General features: G+C 57.2%; 2 protein-coding genes across 4 annotated transcripts in view; both read right to left on the bottom strand.

The window, feature by feature from the left end:
* Window positions 1–89: 89 nt before the first annotated feature.
* SMARCD1 (SWI/SNF related BAF chromatin remodeling complex subunit D1) lies at window positions 90–7,462 on the bottom strand. Of its 2 annotated transcripts, XM_074164913.1 has the most exons (13): window positions 7,295–7,462; window positions 6,987–7,174; window positions 5,494–5,536; window positions 5,275–5,397; window positions 4,858–4,980; window positions 4,250–4,366; window positions 3,831–3,932; window positions 3,581–3,742; window positions 3,372–3,469; window positions 2,819–2,954; window positions 2,360–2,482; window positions 2,020–2,121; window positions 90–1,797 (listed from the first exon to the last, which is right to left on the bottom strand). In XM_074164913.1, exons 1-13 carry the CDS (start codon window positions 7,460–7,462, stop codon window positions 1,744–1,746), a joined length of 1,539 nt encoding a protein of 512 aa, XP_074021014.1. In that variant the 3' UTR covers window positions 90–1,743. The 2 variants fall into 2 exon arrangements, with proteins under 2 accessions (XP_074021014.1, XP_074021016.1); XM_074164915.1 differs by lacking the exon at window positions 2,360–2,482 and having other exon boundaries at window positions 96–1,797.
* A 6,680-nt stretch (window positions 7,463–14,142) lies between these two features.
* Window positions 14,143–17,518, bottom strand: part of ASIC1 (acid sensing ion channel subunit 1) — a 17,278-nt gene continuing 13,902 nt past the window's right edge. The window contains exons 1-10 of one of the 2 annotated variants that reach the window (XM_074164938.1): window positions 17,399–17,512; window positions 16,491–16,641; window positions 15,887–16,014; window positions 15,552–15,702; window positions 15,405–15,461; window positions 15,144–15,297; window positions 14,967–15,058; window positions 14,703–14,782; window positions 14,470–14,574; window positions 14,143–14,247 (exon numbers count right to left, since the gene is read on the bottom strand). In XM_074164938.1, the coding sequence (XP_074021039.1) occupies window positions 14,143–14,247; window positions 14,470–14,574; window positions 14,703–14,782; window positions 14,967–15,058; window positions 15,144–15,297; window positions 15,405–15,461; window positions 15,552–15,702; window positions 15,887–16,014; window positions 16,491–16,641; window positions 17,399–17,455 (1,080 nt within the window). In that variant the 5' untranslated portion in view covers window positions 17,456–17,512. Of the gene's footprint in view, window positions 14,248–14,469; window positions 14,575–14,702; window positions 14,783–14,966; window positions 15,059–15,143; window positions 15,298–15,404; window positions 15,462–15,551; window positions 15,703–15,886; window positions 16,015–16,490; window positions 16,642–17,398; window positions 17,513–17,518 lie in introns of those variants that run through there. The other variant, XM_074164937.1, reaches the window with a different exon arrangement.

The following is a 17,518-nucleotide window of genomic DNA, read 5'->3' as shown; positions in this document are numbered from 1 at the left end:
CCTTCCCAGGCAAGTAAATGAACTGTCATTCACCAAGGCAGCTGCAGAGAGAAAGCGAGCTGTCAGCGCAGAAGGAGGGAGGACGGCTTCCTTCACAGGAGGCTTTTATTAAAACTGGGTGACGTCTACAAGGATACAGTACAAAAAAAAATTTTGGTCCATGGAAAAAAACATAATATTCAGTTAAGAAAAGCAGTTATTCTGCCACAGCTATGTTTGCCTACGCAGTACTCAGCATCCTTCACGTGTGATTGCCCTGAGGAGGCAGTGGGCTGCTTCACCAGCACCAAGACCTTCACCCCAGTACCACAGAGGAGCCGTTTCAAAGGGGGCAAAGGAGAAGGGAGGTCGAGAGTCTATTACTCACAGACATGTAGTAACACAGACATGAGGAGTAGGGCCACCCAGGCTCCCCATTTCTTAGCAACCTTCCCGACCACACCAAAGCTGGGTGGGGGGATGAGGGGGGCTTGTCAGTAACGTGTTTTTGCAGCTATTCCAAGAGAATACGACCAACTTTCAAGTCCATTTGCATTACAGTCCCGAGAAGAAATACTGAGATCCAGGTTCAGAGAAGCCATTCTCTTACCCCTGGCCACTAGTTCGCTAGTAATTCATCCATAAAGAGGCATCTGGGCTGCTACTCCCCACGGTAGAGAAAAGCTACTTGTACATTCCTGAACCATGCTGGGCCTTACGGCAGCCCCAGAACCTAAAACTTGACTAAAAACCACAGGAGCTTCAGCAGAGAAAAAACCTGCTCAACTTGGGTATGCTGGAGCTACGTCCATCCCCAAGGACTGTCCCATTACACCCCCAGTTCCACAAGGAGCCTCTGGTCCCCGCAGCAAGTGACACAGGTAGCTGTCCCAAAGGAATGAGCCTACAGCACTGCGGCCTGGCACAATTCCACCAGGCAGTTGCCACATCCCCTCTCTCTGCTACAGGGAAAACAAGCAGGTTTGCTGGAACTCCAGCTGTAGGACTTTTGAAGTGCAGGGGAATCTCACCACTGCAATGGTTCCACACCCCCACAGTAAACCAGCGCCTCAGCTCCCCTGTGACCCCCGCCTGGGACAGTCTGTCAAAGAACACAAAGGGAACAAGGCAGGGAAAAAGGGACAAGGGAAGAAGCAATTCTCTACGCAGTCCAGGAACTTCCTCAAGGAGGAGAGTGAGCTGTGAGGCAGCCCAGTGCAGCAGCACCCCCGAGCGAGGGAGGGAGGGCGGGCAGGGAGGTATCTCAGCTCATGGCATCCTGCCCACTACGTCTCCTGGCACCTTGCTATGGAACCAGGCAGGGGAGAGACCAGCCACAGAACTCACGGCAGCTCCAGGCTCCCCGGAGCCAGCTCTCGTGTGCCACAACTAGACGCTGGTTGGGGAGGGATGGGCTGTGGTGTCTGAACTTGAGAAAGGCTCCAAGGCAGCAGTCGTTCTGGCTATTGGGGACACTATGGGCAGTGCGGAGTCGAGGGGAGGCTCTCAGAAGCCTTGGGACTGACACGGCAACAGTCAAGAAGAAAACCAGGTAGAAATGTGTGCTCATTGGAGCCTGTCTGCTCGCCACACCCCAGAAGACCCCAGGTGTCCTGGAGCTGCCCCAACAGGGACAATGCCAGGATGAATAATGATGCGGGCCTCGCTGCTGGAGTGGGATTATGTGAGCCTCAACAGCGTACTCTGCAGCTCTGTCTCCACAAATAGCTGTGATGCCTTCTGGCTGGGGAGAAGCGGAGCAGTCTATGTGTTACGGATTCCCAGGGCCTGCTCCAATTCCTGCCGTCTTTGTTGCACCTGCAAGAGAAGCCAGAACACCAGCATTAACATACTCAGACGGTGCAGCACCACAGCACCCGAGTAACACGGGACCCAGCCAGAAAAGGGTAAACTCAAACTGGGACCAAGATGCACCAGCCGTGTCTACAAGTGAAGCTCAGCACTGCCGCTTTCCACCACAGCAAGGAGTGACAGGTAGGTACTCAGTGCCACTGGGGACCCCTACTCAGGGACACTCACCTTGGAGTAGAAGTATCTGCACACGGCTTCCTGAGCCCACGGCTGGAAGTAGAACTCGGCTCTACGCTCCTCTTCAGGATTCCCAACAACATCAGTCATTGTCTGGAGAGCACAAAGGACAAAACAGTTCAGGGAGTGCAAAAGCTCTGGCTGTGCTGAGCAAACCCACCCCCTCCCCTTTCCTCACAGACATTTCAGTACAGTCAGGTCAGGTTCTTACGCTTGACTCCAATTCCAGCCTCGCTTTCTGAGCAGGAAATTGCCTCTCTCTCTCTCTGTGGGAGCCGGTTATAATGAGGGAAGCGCGTGACTGCATCCACCTTCCACACAAAACTTTTACCTTTAAATCGCGGCACTGGGACTGTAGCCAGTCGTTGATGAAGCCCTGAGGATCTCGGGCAAAACTCAGCATGAACTCCCGCTGGGTCTTCAGCTGGTTAATTGTCTCTATTGTTTCATGAATCTGAAGGAGATAAGCACAGCAACTAAACTGCTGAATAGGGGAAAAAGTCAGACAGAAACATCAAGAGACCCACCAAATTCTTATACTCCCTGGTTGACTTATACCCCTCAGACAGGATTTTCAATTCCCAGTTTCCTGCTCTAAATATTAGCAATTTTCCCACTGACCATTTGCTTTAAAACTACGCTTCCAGGTAAAGCCACCCATTTGTAAGCATGGCTGACCCCACTCCGGCTTCCAAAGGCACAGCAGAGCAAAGCTGAACTCCTGGTCCTGTTCAGGGCTCACCTGCTCCAGAGACACTTTCCTCCCCAGCCCTGAAGGAGCTTTTCCTACCTTGTTATCCAGAGCAGCAATTTCCTGTTGACTGGCTGTGGAGAGCAGGAAGGAATTCATCTGAGTTTTCAAGGTATCATCCACCTCCACGTCAATGTCATAGCAAGCTGTTTTCTTCTGGTCATTTGGGTCAACACTAGGGGCATCCACAAGAAAGAAGCCAATATAAGTAGAATTTGCATTCTTGTAGCTCCTCTAGGATGAGGCAGGATATGGACCGCAGGCAGGGACAAGCCAGGCCAGCGTTAGCTTCAGCTCTAACGCCAAGCAGCAAAGCGCCACTGATGGCTTTGCAGCACAAGAACTGAGCCATTGCTCCAAGCAGATTTCCATCTACAAAAGCGTAAAGCAAAGGACAGCATGAATGTGGGAGTGCCTCGTGGAAAAGAGGGATGTGGTAAACGAGAGAGGCAGCTGTTCTTGTACAAAGAAACAGCAAGAGGGAACACGGGAACTGCTGCTGAAAATCAGAACATATTACATCGTCTTCCTGTGCCAGCCTCGTCCATCCCTTCTACTCTTAGAAATACAAAGTTAAGTGAACAAGTCTCACCTGATCACATGATTAATGATGATCGGTTCCGGGGGCATAAGCAACGCGTGAAGCCTTTGTGGGATTTCAGAAAACTTCATCCGCTGAGATTCAAATATCTGTGACAAAAACACAGGGCTAAGGAAAGGGATGGGAGCTCAGGGCCAGCGGTCACTGGCTGCTGACAGAGGAAAAACTGAAACAGTGGCTCGTTCCAGCCACACAGTTACCTGCTGGAGGTATTTGTCACAGATGACATACTCCCGCTCGTGGGGGTCCTGGAGCTTGTGGGTCTTGATGTATTGCCACAAGGCCTGGATGATCACTGGGCGGGTCTGAGTGTGAATCCCCAGGAGACGAGCCAAGCGGGGATCTAGTTTGAACTGGGGAGGCTGAAAGGAACAGCACAGAAAGGTGAGATGGCCACAGGCACAGCTGTGACACAGTACACACCCTGCGCCGTTACTTCTGACACCTTACCTGGTAATCCAGCATCAGAAGGACAGTGCAGCGCACATTTACATCTCCTGGCCTCTTCACCTGGAAGCCATCCGTCTCCTGAGTTGTAGCGGTCCTGTGCCACTGAACAGGAGAGGGCATTTAGAAGCACCCCCACGCTGGGTTCCCTCTGCTCCTGCTGCTTGGCACCCAACAAGCTTGTCAGTAAATCCCACCCACCTCGAGAAAATTCACCTCATTTCCACTCACAGCTTGAAACAAGGGTTCAGACTCCCAGCAAGTCAGAGGAAAAGCTGAGATAAGAATTCAAGAGCTCCTGGCCCCCAGCCACTTGTTCAAGCCTTAAGTATCCCCACCTCTCAAGTTACAAGTGGAATACAAACTCTATCTGCTGAAACACCAACCCATTTTTAGAGGTAACACAGGAAAAAGAAGCTCACCTCTACTAGGTGATTGTCAGGGCCATACAGGTCTTTATCAAGTTCAATGACCAGAGATTTAAAGAAGGATGAGAACTTTCTTTTCTGCTTGGTGGCATCATATTTGGACAAAGCAGACTGCAAGCAACACAGGAAGGAAAAGCGTTAGGACAGCAAGTCTCAGCACTCAAGCACAGCCACCGTGCACGACAGCGTTCCTTTAAGTTCTGAACACCTAAATTCACCAACATGTGCTTGAAAAATCAAGTTCCAAGTCAGAAAGTGCAAGACTGGAGTTAAAGATGAGCTTGCAGGAATTAAATCACTCAGCAATTACATACAACGCAAGTGCCCTGGTCCTCAGAGCCAGGGTGCACAAGTGCCACTGATCGGCTCTCACCATTCATTCTTATAGTTCTAAGAACTTTGTATAACTCGTGTCCTGCCATGGGGACACCCATCGGTCTCCAAGTTGGGCTCTCCGTCTCTTCACCATCAGACTCCTTAGAAAACAGAGATGAAGGATGATATCAAGCCCCTTAGCTATGCTCTCAGACACTAGGAAACTGGTTTCATCGCCAATTCCAGACCTGTAAAGTCACCTCTGTGGGTGGGTGTTCCACACTTACATCTTCCAGCAGCCGTCCTTCCACCCGAAGCTCCCAGGAGGCGACTGTTCCTTCACCATCCTCTGCATCCGACTTGGCTGGATTGAAGGTATTGGAGATAAAAATACGTAGCTTTCGTTTTTGCTAAGAGAAAAAGCATCAGCTCAATGTTAATTCTGAAATCTTGCTGTCTGTCTTACTTATGTTTTGCTAAAACTAAGCTTAATGTTTTTAGCTGCCTCATATTCCCCCTCTCTCAGGACAGACAGCAAGGAAAGAGCCATTTCTGGTTCCACTCCTTGGTCTGGAGCATTAGGATTCCTGATAGGCCATGCTCAGAGGGATGTGACCCAAGCTTCAGTGCCCTCCTGCTCTATTAACTAAAGTAAGAGCCTCCAGACCTTGCTTACGATCACCACGAAAGCAGCTCTCCCCCACCTTAATGGGTCGCTTCAAAGCCTCCTGGATATCCAAGCGCTTCCTCATGATCGTCTGGTCCAACTTCCTTTCAAAGGCCAGCAAGTCCATATAGGCCTGAGACTCGGGTACAAGTTCCCGGATCTAGAGCCAATCAAGAATGCAAATCACCGTCAGCTCCCCCTCACCTCTCCACTCTGCTCTGTACCAACACAGGCTGCGGCTGCGTGTGCCACTCACCCTCTGAGGTAGAATTTTGTCAGCCATCTTCTTCTTTTTAGCGCTGTTAAGGAAGCAGATGCACACGCAGGCATTAAAATAGCAACCACTTTGTGCAAGTGAACTGCCGGCTTTCAGGAAGGGAGCAAGACGACGGCTTATTCTCAGGCTCAGTGCTGCGGCATTACCCCTGGCTCAGCCTTGGGCCTGGGCTCCCACTTTCAGAGGCAATTATCATTACCATCAGCGCAGAGTCAGGCTCTCTATTCCCCACAGCCCCTGCCAGGCCTTTGGCACTGCAGAGCTGAGGAACCCTGCGGCAGTGACATGGACCGATCACCTGAACGTTTCTCATCCCCTACGAGAGCTCTGAAAGCGGAGTTACATCCAGTTGGAAAGGGTGCACTGACATAATGACTCCCTACCTCCATTAGCTTTAGACTGACTTTTCTAAGAGATGCATTTTAAATCAAGGATGAATTACCACTGTTAGAATCATGGAACCATCAAGGTTGGAAGGGACCTTTAAGGTCATCGAGTCCAACCATCAACCCAGCACTGCCCAAACCCCCACTAACCCATGTCCCTCAGCCCCACGTCTGCCTGGCTTTTAAGCACCTCCAGGGATGGTGACTCCACCACTGCCCTGGGCAGCCTCTTCCAGTACCTGACAACCCTTTCAGCGAAGAAATTTTTCCCAATATCCATCCTAAACCTCCCCTGGCGCAACTTGAGGCCGTTTCTTCCAAAAGCCCAAGTACGGCAAGACGGCAGAGCACGCACACAAAGCCCGACACAAACGCTTTGTGTCACCAAGCACAGCTAGCCCATCGCACCATGTCAGTGACCGACAGTCCCCACTGCCCTGCAAGGTCCCCACCTCAGTGAGGACTCGCCCCTCGCTCTCTCTGGTTCCGGGGGTGCCCACCTGCACCCTCAAATCCAGCCTCGCTCCTGGGGGCCTTCGGGGAGAGAGGAAACACATCTGTGCCCCCACCTGGGGATGCTCTGAGACACCCCAGGATGTCCCAAGACACCCCGATGCCTGGGAAAGCCCCAGGATGTCCCGAGACTCCCCGATGCCTGGGGACATCTTGGGATGCCCTAAGATGCACCCTGATACCCAGGGATACCCCATGATGCCCAGAGACACTGCAATGCTTGGGGACACCCCAGGACGTCCCCAATGCCCAGGGATGCCCTGGGATGTCCCCACGGCTCAAGGAAGCCCTGTTCTCCCAGGATGCGTCCAGTGCCTGAGGATGCCCTGAGACACCCCAATACCCAGGGATGTCCCCGACAATGCCCTGAGACACCCCACTGCCCAGGGATGCCCCAGGATGCCCCCAGTGCCCGAGGAAGCCCTGAGACACCTTGATGCCCAGGGATGTCCCCAGTGCCCGAGGATGGCCTGAGACACCCCACCGCCCCGGGATGCTCCCGCTGCCCCAGGATGTCCCGAGACACCCCGATGCCCAGGGACGTCCCCAGTGCCCCGGAATACCAGCCCTTACTTGTGGTTGCGGTTGGGCACGGCCTGCGGCTGCACCTGCTGGAGCTGCTGCGGCGCGGGCCTCTTGCGGGCCTGGTCCAGGCTGGCCTGCGCCATCCCGGGCCGCACCGCGGGGCTCCCGCCGTAACCGGGCGGCCCCATGGAGGGACCCTGCGGCGCCAGCCGGCTGCCCGGTAACATCCCGGGGCGCTGCGGAGAGAAGAAAACCGGTCCAGTGCCCACCGGGCGAGGCCGAGGCCGAGCCCGTCCCCGCCGCCCCCGCTCCCTCCCGCCCCGCCCCGCGCAGCGCCGGTCCCTCCCCCGCCTCACCGGGTAGGCGGCTCCCGGCAGCGGCGAGCGGTACAGGCCTTGGCCCGGAGCCGGGCCCATGCGCACCGGCCCGCCCGGCGTGCCCGGGCCCAGCGCGCCGGCCCCGGCAGCGGCCCCACCGCCGCCGCCGCTGGGAGTCACCGACTGGAATCCCGCCCGCGCCGCCATCTTCTCCAGCACAAAGGGGAGCGGGCCGGAACCGGATGTGCGCCACCGAGAGCGCGCGGGGGCCGCTAGAGAGGCGCCGCCCGCAGCTGCTGCCCTCTGCCGGCGGGAGGCCTGCGCCGGGCGCGGGGGAGGGGGTGCTGGGGCCGTGGGGTGGGGGGGGGTCTGGGGGTGCAGGGACACGGTCCTGGGGCCGTGGGGTCTCTGGGGGTGCGGGGTCCTGGGGGTGCTGTGGAGGTGTAGGGTCCGTGGGGTGTGCAGGGTTTTGGGGGGGGCACGACGGGACAATAGGGGTATATGGGCGTGCAGGGACTGGGAGGGCTGGGGCCATGGGTTATATGGGGGTGCGGGGTCCTGGGGGTGCTGAGGGACGGTACTGGGGGTATATGAGGGACTGTAGGGACTTCGGGGTGCTGGGGCCCGGTCTTGGGGGGGTGTTTGGGCCAGGGGAGTGTATTGGGAGGTGCATAGTCCTGGGGGTATTTGGGCACGGTCCTGGGGGTTGCTGGGGCCATGGGGGTGTGTGTGGGGGTGCAGGGTATTGGGGGTGCTGGAGCCAGGTCCTGGGAGGGGTGCTGGGGCCATGGGGGTATATATTGGGGGGTGCAGGGTGCTAGGGGGGTTCCGAGGCTATGTGGGAGGGTGCAGGGTCTTGGGGTAAGGTTCTGGGGGATTAGTGAAGGGTACAGGGAACATGAGGGTGGCTCTTGGGGGTGCTGGGGGCAATGTTCATGGGGAGCCTGTGGATGATGCACAGTCCTGGCGGAATGGGGCGTCCTGTGGGTGTTTGGAGCAGGATGGGAGAGGCAGCGGATGGGGGCTGGGGGCTCTCATCTCCGTGCAGAATTCCCTGTAAGAGAATTTGCAGCTTCTTGAATCCCCAGGCTGGCAGCCATCGAGCTCCCTTCAGGCATGCTCAGGGACTCCTGCACCTGCCTGGGCTGACATCGCACTCAATCTGATCGCCTGGCTGACTGCTGCAGCCCCCCGAGTTACTGCGCAGGAGCCGTTACCATCGGAGCCACCCTGGAGCTGAGGAGGTTGGGGTGTCAGTCCCGCGCTTGCCAGGCCGTAGCCGTAGCACTCACTGATATAAACGTGTGCCTCTTGCAGGAGATGCTGGTCCCGACGCCCCCCACGCTCTGGGCTGTGCTGGGAGGAACCGAGCAAAGCCCCATCCCTGTGGCTTTGTCTCCCCAGGGATGGAGGACTCCAGCATGCAGACCTGGCAGTAACACCTCTCACCAGAACTGCCGTCCTTAACATCTTAAGAAGTGAGCTTATTGGGGTATAAATGGACATAAATGGAGTCAGTTTGTTCAGGTTTAGGCTGAGCACCCAGGAAAAGGATTTCTCTCTCCCCTGAGAGCTGCTACAGAAAGCACAATGTTAGAATTAAAGGCCACTTTCTGCAAGTATTAGCATTAAGTTCCCTACTCCCCGGAGCACTTACGCCTGCGGTTGCTCAGAGAGAAAAAGGGACGCGAATCCAGCCAGCATTAATCTGTGAAAAAAAGCAAGTGAGCAGTCACACCACAAGTATTAATTAAGCAATTAATGATGATCATGGGTCATTGTAGAGGCTGTCCTGTACAATGGCATTGTTGACTGAGCAAAGAAGTGGGGATGTGTTGGCACCTTTTCTGCCAGATATGGCATTTCCTATCCTGGATGAAACCTGCGAAGCTTTGAGCACAGCCATTAACTGTTGTCTCAGCATCCATGTGTCCGTGCAGTTAATTTAATGCCACCTCCGACAGGCTTGGCGCCCAGCAGCCTGATGAAATATTCATGGGGAGGAAAAGCAGTGGAACTTATCTGCTCTGTATTGTTCAGATGCAACTTTGACTGAGACTTAAAGCGTGGCAGGAGCCTCTGGGCAGGCTGGAAAGCTGCCTGGCTCTCCCGGGAGGGACGTGCAGGGTGAGGCGGGGTGGGAGCGAGAGAGAAGGCAAGGGCTCACCTCGTTAGTGGGGAGAGGGCAGAGAGAGAGAGATGCTCAGCTCGGCACAGGGGAGCTGCGGGGTCTCGAGAGACCCCACATTTCATGAGCCAAGCTGGGAGCAACCCCAGCCCTCTGCCCCCTGGGATGCTCTCTGGCTAGTCCTCTCTGTCTTCTGGTGCCGGCTGTGTTTTGTAAGAAACACAAGGAGAAAATAACCCCAGCTTCCTTGGCTCAGTGTCTCCTTACACTTGTCCTTTCTCCTTTCCTCTGCCCTGAGGGTTTGGTTGGTTCCGCTCCTCCCAGTGGAAATGGTTTGCGAAATGCTACCCCCTGCACCTTCATTTTACTGCACCTGATGGCACCAGGCTCCTCTGAAACCTCCTCCCCAACCAGCCCGGCTCTGGCTCCCAGCAGCCGAACACCATCCAGTGCTGTGTAATTATATCTCAGCGCCTGTTTCTGCTGGCAGCTTCGGCGCTGAGTGAGCGGTAACCAGGAATTATTGCCAGGGAGGAGAAGAGGTGATGCTATCTCTGCCGTGGTTTCATGCGTGATGCATGATTAATCCTTGCTCTGTAGGGTTTCAGCAGCCACACGATCCGCACGGTAAACACAGCAGAGTGCGAGCAGGTGCCTCCCAGCATCGCAGGCCTCGGAGTATCACACCCTGTCCTCGCGTGGATCGGCAGAGATGCCTCCCATGAAACGTAATTAACTCCTTGTCTTGTGCACAGCCTGGGTCTCGCACCACCGAGCGACAGACGTGGATGCACAGGCGCTGCCGGCACCGCACACCTTGCTGCCTGCCGGCCCCGGGCGTCCTGTGCCCGTCCCTGAGCCGCCGGAATCCCAGACGGGCTGGAGCCCCCCGGCCCCGCCACGCATGGATCGCCTGCACTGGAGAGCCTTGAGTCTGAAAATCACAGTCACAGAATGGCCAGGGTTAGAAGAGACCTCTGGAGATCATCTCCGCCAGCCCCCTCCCAGAGCAGGGTCACCCAGAGCAGGTCCCACAGGGTCGTGTCCAGGGGAGTTTGGAGTCTCTCCGGAGCAGGAGACCCCACACCCTGTCTGGGCAGCCTCTTCCAGGGCTCTGCCACCCTCACAGGAGAGAAGTTCCTCCTCATGTTCAGATGGAATTTCCCATGTCCCAGTTTGTACCTGTTGCCCCTTGTCCTGTCACTGGGCACCACTGAAGACAGACTGGCCCCATCTTCTTGCCCCCCCCCCTTTAGCTATTGCTCAGCATCGGTGAGACCCCCCCTCAGCCCTCTCTTCTCCAGCTGAACAGCCCCAGGGCTCTCAGGTAGAGCTTTTGTGCAGCTTTTCCACTTCCTATCTGAGAGCTGCTCAGGTTGGCGTCCTGTGTGGCTTCCCGCTGTGCACCCACGGGAATCGCATCGTCTCTGCTGGGGTCCCGGCAGCGCCTCTGCCAGTTCTGGGCCGCGGCTCAGGCACCGTGTCCCGCGGCAGCAGAAACCTCAGAGGTGCTGAGGCCGGGGACGCGCCGATGCGAGGCTGTGACAGAGGGATGGGGTGACCTGCTCCCAGCACAGCCCGGCAGGTTCATGGGGAGCTGTGGAAGAGATTACAGCTTGCAGAGACAGGGTCACTGCCTGCCCCTGCGACAGGAGCCGCTGTGAGGGCCACCGTGGGGGGAGCAGGCACGGTCAGCTTCTCCAGCTACTTACAGGGGCTGGCTGCAATTAATGTAGGTTCATTAACTCCCATCTGGGCTTAGCGATATTATCTTGCTCCTATTCAAAGCCCACCCCGTGGCCTTTGCAGCACCAGCTCTGGCAGAGAAGGACCAGAATAGCAGTCAGACCATTCCAGTTTAAATGCAAAGCACCCGTCTGCCATTTCCAGGAGCAGCAGGGACGTGGCCAGAGCCAAGTGACCGCGGGGAGTTTGGCATTTCAGTATTCCCTGCTCGCTGCCCACTCACTATTATTCAGTCTCTGTGGGGTCCTGGGGGCTTTTTTGGATGTTGGATTTGGCGTGTTGCTTTTGCTCTGCATAGCTGGAAATTTTTTAGGACGAGAAGTGGGTTTGGATACGGCTTGTGCTACAACTGCTACTAACTTGGTTAAATGAAAAACAGGTGATATTCAAGCGAGTGACTCATTTCTGCTGAATCTCAGGTGTCTGTCCCAAACCACAGAAGTGTTAGACTTGTCGAAGCTCAGCAGCTGTGCTTATGTTAATTCTCCTCCCCCTGCCTGAGAGCAAAAGCCGGTTCCCATCCTCCAGCCCTGAGGTGTCCCTGGGGATGTGTTCACATGGCAGCGTAGGGCCAGGCAGGTGCTGGAGCATCGGTCCCTGGAGCCACCCTCACATTAGCGCAGCAATTAGCAAAGGGACGCGTTCGTGTGACTCCGCTCAGCACCAGCTCCGGTGTTGCTGGTTTTCACGTGCGTGTTCACAGACAGTACTGGAAGTCTGGCCCCAAGCTCTCCCTCCCCACCCCCAACTTTTTGGTCTTGGCTCCAGGAGTTCAGCGACGCCTTCAAGAACAGCCTGGGATGGTGGGTTTTGTCAGTGTTGGGTCCGCGGTTGGACTCGATGATCTGAAAGGTCCCTTCCAACCGAGATGATTCCATGGTTCTCTGATGCCATCCCCAGCGGCCTCCTTGGGGAGCGTTCCCAGCAGCTCCACACGAGAGAAAGGCTCAGCCTTCATGAGTTATATCATTCTTTATATCATCGTTAAGAGTAGCAGGTATTGATGTACAATGCATCTGTCATCTTATTGTGCTTCCTATGAAAATGTGTGTACATAGTACAGATACCAGAGAGAATTCAACACTTTATACACTTGAAGGCATTCAGAGATCAGTAACAGAAAAAAAAATGGCACAAGAACAAGGCCTAAATGCTACTAGATGGGTATCTACACTGATATGATGCATAGGGATATATATATATATGTACACATATATATATAGTCATATATATTATATATAAGAAATATAAAATGCAGATGACATAATAGAAACAAACAAAAAAGTGTTTCTTCAACAGGTGAGCGTCAAGGTCAAATCCCAGCCCCATCTTTAAAAGCTTTAATGGGAAAGAGAAAGAAAGAAAATAAATAAATGAAACGCAATGAAACGTTAGGAAAAATCCATAAGAAAATTTATGGATGTGGCCGACCCGTCATCTTTGGGCGATCGCTGGATAAAAAGGACTAACCCCCAGTTCCTAATTTTGGTCAGGAAGCAAATAATAATAAAAATGACAATAATAAAACCAAAACTGCCGTTTAGAAATAATAATTACTAAGAAGACTTATTGCAAAAGCTCCTAAAGATAAGTAGCACTTCAGCCCTGGGAGGGCTCTTGCTCGATGTGTGGGGCCTGGGGGCTGGCAGGGGCTGGGGAAGGCCGATTTCCACTGACCCCAGAGTGAAATGGGGGTACACTTGCGGTCCCGGGGAGCAGAGACGTGGCCAGAGCCAGGGGCCAGACCCCGGCTGCCAGCGCAGGTCTCTGTGTGCCGGGGGGAGGCCAGCAGTGGCCCCGGGGCAGCGAGCCAGCAGGTGCCCCGAGGATGCCCAGGGCTCGCGGTGCCCGGGGGCAGCTGCTGTCGGGGGGTTCAGCGGGGTGGGAGCCTGCAGTCCCGTGGACCAGAGCACCCTGTGCCATGGGGTGTCCCTCAACCTACGAACCCTCCTGGTGCCGGGGCTCCTCTGCCTGCCCGGCCAAAGTGGTACCAAGGGGCTGTCCCTCACGGTGGCCCTGGTCCAGCTGGGCCAGTGGCCACAGCTGAAATGGGGGCCAGGAGTTTTCCTTCTGCTTTTCTCCCCGAGGATGGCTGTTTTTGGGGCCACACGGGGTAGCCCCAGGCTCCCTGGGGACAGGAGGGACTGCGGGGCAGGGCAGGGCTGGCCAAGCTGCATGGAGCCCAGGAGGGATGGGCAGGGAGACCACACCATCGCCCGGCCCGGTGCGGCCGAGGGAGCGTGCCCGGCAGCGGGGTCTGCAGTGCCGAGGTGGCACCCCCCGGCCGAGTCCCCTCTGGTGCTCGTGGCCGGCCAGCGAGCTCGGTGGCTGCTGGGCACGGCTCTCCCTGGGGCAGGGTGCCGAGGAAGACGTTTTGGAGAGGTGGAGGTGGCCTGTCTTCATGCATATGGAGTGGCCAGGAGTGCCCAGGTGAGGGTGGGCTGCAGGGCCACTGCGGTCCCAGGGGACAGCCAGGCTCTGCTGGGACAGCTGGACCCACTGCCGGGCACGCCGTGGGGCTCCTCGACGATCCCTCCTGCCGAGCACGGGGGTCCCAGCAAGCGCCGGCCAAAGTGTTGGAGCAGGATGGGCATGGAGACAATGGACAGACAGACGGACAGGGCTGTGGATGGAGACTCTGCGGCCAAATGGCTGCTTCTTCTTGGCTTCTGGGTTTCTAGTTAAAAAGGCCGAGGGGAGCCGAGGGGAGGAGACGGGGCAGCCCCGTGCCCCAGCCCGCTGTGCGTGTCGCTCCCCACGCCGCGAGGGTGCCCGGGCTGGAGCCTCCTCCAGTCTCTGAACGAGCGGGGCAGGCGCTGCGGGGGCCGTGCGCCAGGTTCGAGCATCACCCGACCCCACCGCCTGCCCCGAAATCCGAGGCCGTCGCTCTTGTCCGTGTCCCACCGTGGTGAGGAGCAAGGTCCCCTAGATGTGTCTCTCCGCTGGCGCTGGCAGGGAGAAGGGCAGCTCTCTGGAGGGCTTTGGTAGCTCAGGTTGTACATCCAGACGTCGGTTAGCAGGTGAAATCCTCAAAGGTGCCCCGGGCCGGGTGATGAGGTAGGATGTTGGCTGCGTACGTCATGCCTGCCGGGTGGCCCCGTATGCTTTCACAGGGATTCTGTGGGGCAGAGGATGGACGGGACGCTGCGGTCACTGGTTTCACCCAGACCCCCGCAGAGAGCAAGTCCTGGCTCCCCACGGCATCTCTGCCCGGTGCCTCTGCTCCTTTCCCAGGTGCTCCCCAAAACGGTGACCCCCCCCAACATCCCATAATACATCTGGGGCAGCTGTCGAGCTGCGAGAGGGGACCGGCAGCCCCCGGGGAATGCCCGGCACTTACGTGGCGTTTCACGTCATCCATGCTCAGCGCGACGCCCTTGTCCGTGTTGTTCCTCTTGTGGTTCTTGCGGCACTTGCCCCGCCGGCACAGCCGGTGCTTTATCACCTGCCAGAGCCAGGTCTCAGTAACCGCGGGGGCTCGCGGGCGGCCCTTCCCCATGTCCCACACGAGCGTTTTGGTGCTCCAGGATGACCTGAGCCCCCCAGCAGCCGGGGAACGGCAGAGACACTCACCTCATAGGCGTAGTCGAACAGCTCCAGCACTGTGAGGATACTGGCCCCGATGAACAGCCCCATCTGTCCTCCAATGTCACCTGCAGAGGAGAGGGAAGCCATCAGGGTGGCGTGAGTGTGGTGTCCAGCGGCAGAGGGAGCAGAGAAAGGGCAGAACTCATCACCGCTGTGACTGGTGCCTGGCCGTGACCCTTGGGGCCGACACGAGACCACCTTGTTGGGGGATGCTGCCGCAGAGTCCCCGGCGCAGCCACCAACACTCACCCAGCAAACCGGCCACCTCGTACGCCTTCTTCTGCTCGATGGTCTCGTAGTTCAGGGCTTCAAAGAAGATATCCAGCACCAGGATATTCTCCCTGTGCAGGACACAAGTGGCATCAGGCTGAGATTTGGGATGGAGGGACAAGACGCCGGCCCGTTGCCGTGGCCGCAGCACGTTACCCGATGTACTGCTCCGATTTGTTGTACTTCTTGGCCAGGTACTTGGCGGAGGCCTTGCTGGGGATCTTCACCATGGAGAGCTCTTTGCCGTAGCGAGTCACGTTGCAGGGCATCTCGCAGACACAGTACTCGTTGTCCTTCTCCACCAGGAAATCTGGCCAGGGAGATGGAGAGATGGAGAGAGGGAGATGGAGAGATGGAGAGAAGGAGGTGGAGAAACCCAACGCCCCCAGTTCAGCCCCAAGGGTCGGGCAGCCTCACCTAAGGCCGGGTCCGCGCACTCCTTGTACTGCTCCGGGGTGCAATACGGGGCATCACCTGGGGGGGAGAGAAAGTGTTTATTCCGGGTGGGACGGGGCTGGAGGGCTGAGCGCGGCGGGGGCTGATCCTGCCCGGCGCGGGGCTCACCCGGCATGTGCACCATGCGGCAGTTGCAGTTCTCCACCAAGTAGCGGGTCTCGCAGTCGATGCGGCAGGCGGTGATGCTGTAGGTGTCATAAAACTCCGAGTCGCCCGCCGCGGCCTTGCAGTCACCCCAGGGAGGTGGCAGGTAGATGAGCTGGGAGGGGACAGAAGCCAGGAGTGAGGAGAGAAGTCCACCGGCCCCCAGCATGGTGGGGGGCAGACTCTCTCGCTGCATCGGTCCCCAGGGTCCCCCTCTCCATCTGACACGGGGACAGGAGGGAGTGTTGGTGTCCCACAGCAGGGCTGCAGGGAGCACCTCAGACCCCCCCAGTCCCTACCCGCTGCTCCTGGCAGGACACGAAGGTCTGGAAGCCCGGAGCCACCCCGAAGCCCAGCTGGTCGATCAGCGGGGGCTCGTCCTGGCTGTGGATCTGCACCTTGATCCCGGCTTCGAACGAGGTCTCGTCTGCAGCAGAGAGAAACGGGGTGAGCACGGTGCTGTACCCGCCGAGCCCTGCTGCAAGAGGGACCAAAACTTCTCCTGCCTCCCACCCTTCCCCTGGGCAAACTCCTTCATTCATGTGTCCATCCATTCGTCCATCTGTTTGCTACACCTCGTCCTTGTCCCCTCCACCTCTGACCCTCCAGCACCAGGAGAGAGCGCCAGGGAAAGTGTTTGCCTCTATTTATAAACAACTGATGGCTGCTTGTCTAAACCGATGGGCAGTTGCCATGGCGAGGAGCAAAGACAAGGAAGAAAAAGGAAAGAAAAAGGACCTGAAGTAATGAGAAATGAAAGGAGGGAACAGGAAGGAGCCTGAGGGATGTGAACCTGTGGGGTACAGAGCTGGGATGGAGCTCCTGGAAGGTGCTGAGAAGGACCACAGGAGTTGCCAGTGACCCAGGGGACCTGCTGGGAGAGCCACTGGGGCAGTGGGTTACCTGTTTCCCCCCACACTGGCAGGTACTCGTCCTGCTGAATGTCCAACATGATCTCCAGGCCGTTGCCGGTGCCCCCCTTCATGGTGATGAGCCGGGGCTTCCCGTCCTGTCCTGCGTTGAAGGTGTAGCACTTCCCATAGCGGGTGAAGACCTGCAGGGGAGGACACTGGGCTGAGGCTGGGGCCCCTCTGTTGGCACCAAACTGCTACCGGCACCACGGCGTGGAGCCAGGATGGCATCACCAGCTCCAGACACAGCTGTTCCCGGCCTGGGGGTATGATAGGACCCAGGTTCCTGCCCTACACTGTTGGAACTGCCCCAGTAGAGGAGGAGACGTCCCTACCAAGGCACAGGGTTGGCATGGGCACAAAGACACTTTGCAGATTTAGAGCATCTCGACCCTGCAGACCCCACGGCAGCCCCAGCTCCCCGAGATGGCAGCACTCATCCCTACGTCTGCACCAGCACCTCCTCCGAGCCCTACTCTGTCCCTGCAGAGGAGGGGGCTGGATGGGATCCCGACCCCCCTGTCCCTCCTCATCCGTTCCAGCTCCAGCAGCCAGCACATCCCCACGCTGCTGAGCTGCTGCCAGCCCAGGCAATGGGCACATAAGGCCAGGGGGCTGCAGACCGCGTGGTGCCCCACGGGCGATGGTCACACGAGGACGGAGGTGCCAGGTACCTCCTCTGCCAGCACAGCCTTGGGGCTGCTCTCCGTGTCCTGCCAGCGGGTCTCCAAACTGGTGCCATCCCCATCTCCAGTGAGACGCACAGGTGCTGGCGGAGGGGGCTGAAATATCAGCCTGTCCCTGAGCGAGCTGGCAAGGACAGCGTCCCCCACCATGCCTGATCTGACACGATGCCGGCCGGAGCTGCTCCCTGTGCCTGGCCACCTTGGGGCTACTCACCGCCGCGAAGTCGCTGGGGCCGCACTCCTGGCCCCGGTAGCTGCAGCTCAGCAGCATGTCCTCCAGCTGGTGGCAAGTGCGGTTAAAAAACCTGTACAAATTTAGGGGCTCGTCTTCGTC

The sequence above is a fragment of the Numenius arquata genome, chromosome 29 (assembly GCF_964106895.1).
Source record: "Numenius arquata chromosome 29, bNumArq3.hap1.1, whole genome shotgun sequence".
Taxonomy (NCBI): domain Eukaryota; kingdom Metazoa; phylum Chordata; class Aves; order Charadriiformes; family Scolopacidae; genus Numenius; species Numenius arquata.
The sequence above is the reverse complement of the archived record's forward strand: the minus strand, read 5'-3'. Positions and strand labels throughout refer to the sequence as shown.

Coding starts and splice junctions, on each gene's coding strand:
- SMARCD1 (XM_074164913.1), bottom strand. CDS start 7,462: ATGGCGGCGCGGGCGGGATTCCAGTCGGTGACTCCCAGCGGCGGCGGC. Junction 4,367..4,857: donor AAGGACGGCTGCTGGAAGAT/GTAAGTGTGGAA, acceptor TGTTGCTTGCAG/TCTGCTTTGTCCAAATATGA. Junction 3,470..3,580: donor GTGACAAATACCTCCAGCAG/GTAACTGTGTGG, acceptor TTTTTGTCACAG/ATATTTGAATCTCAGCGGAT.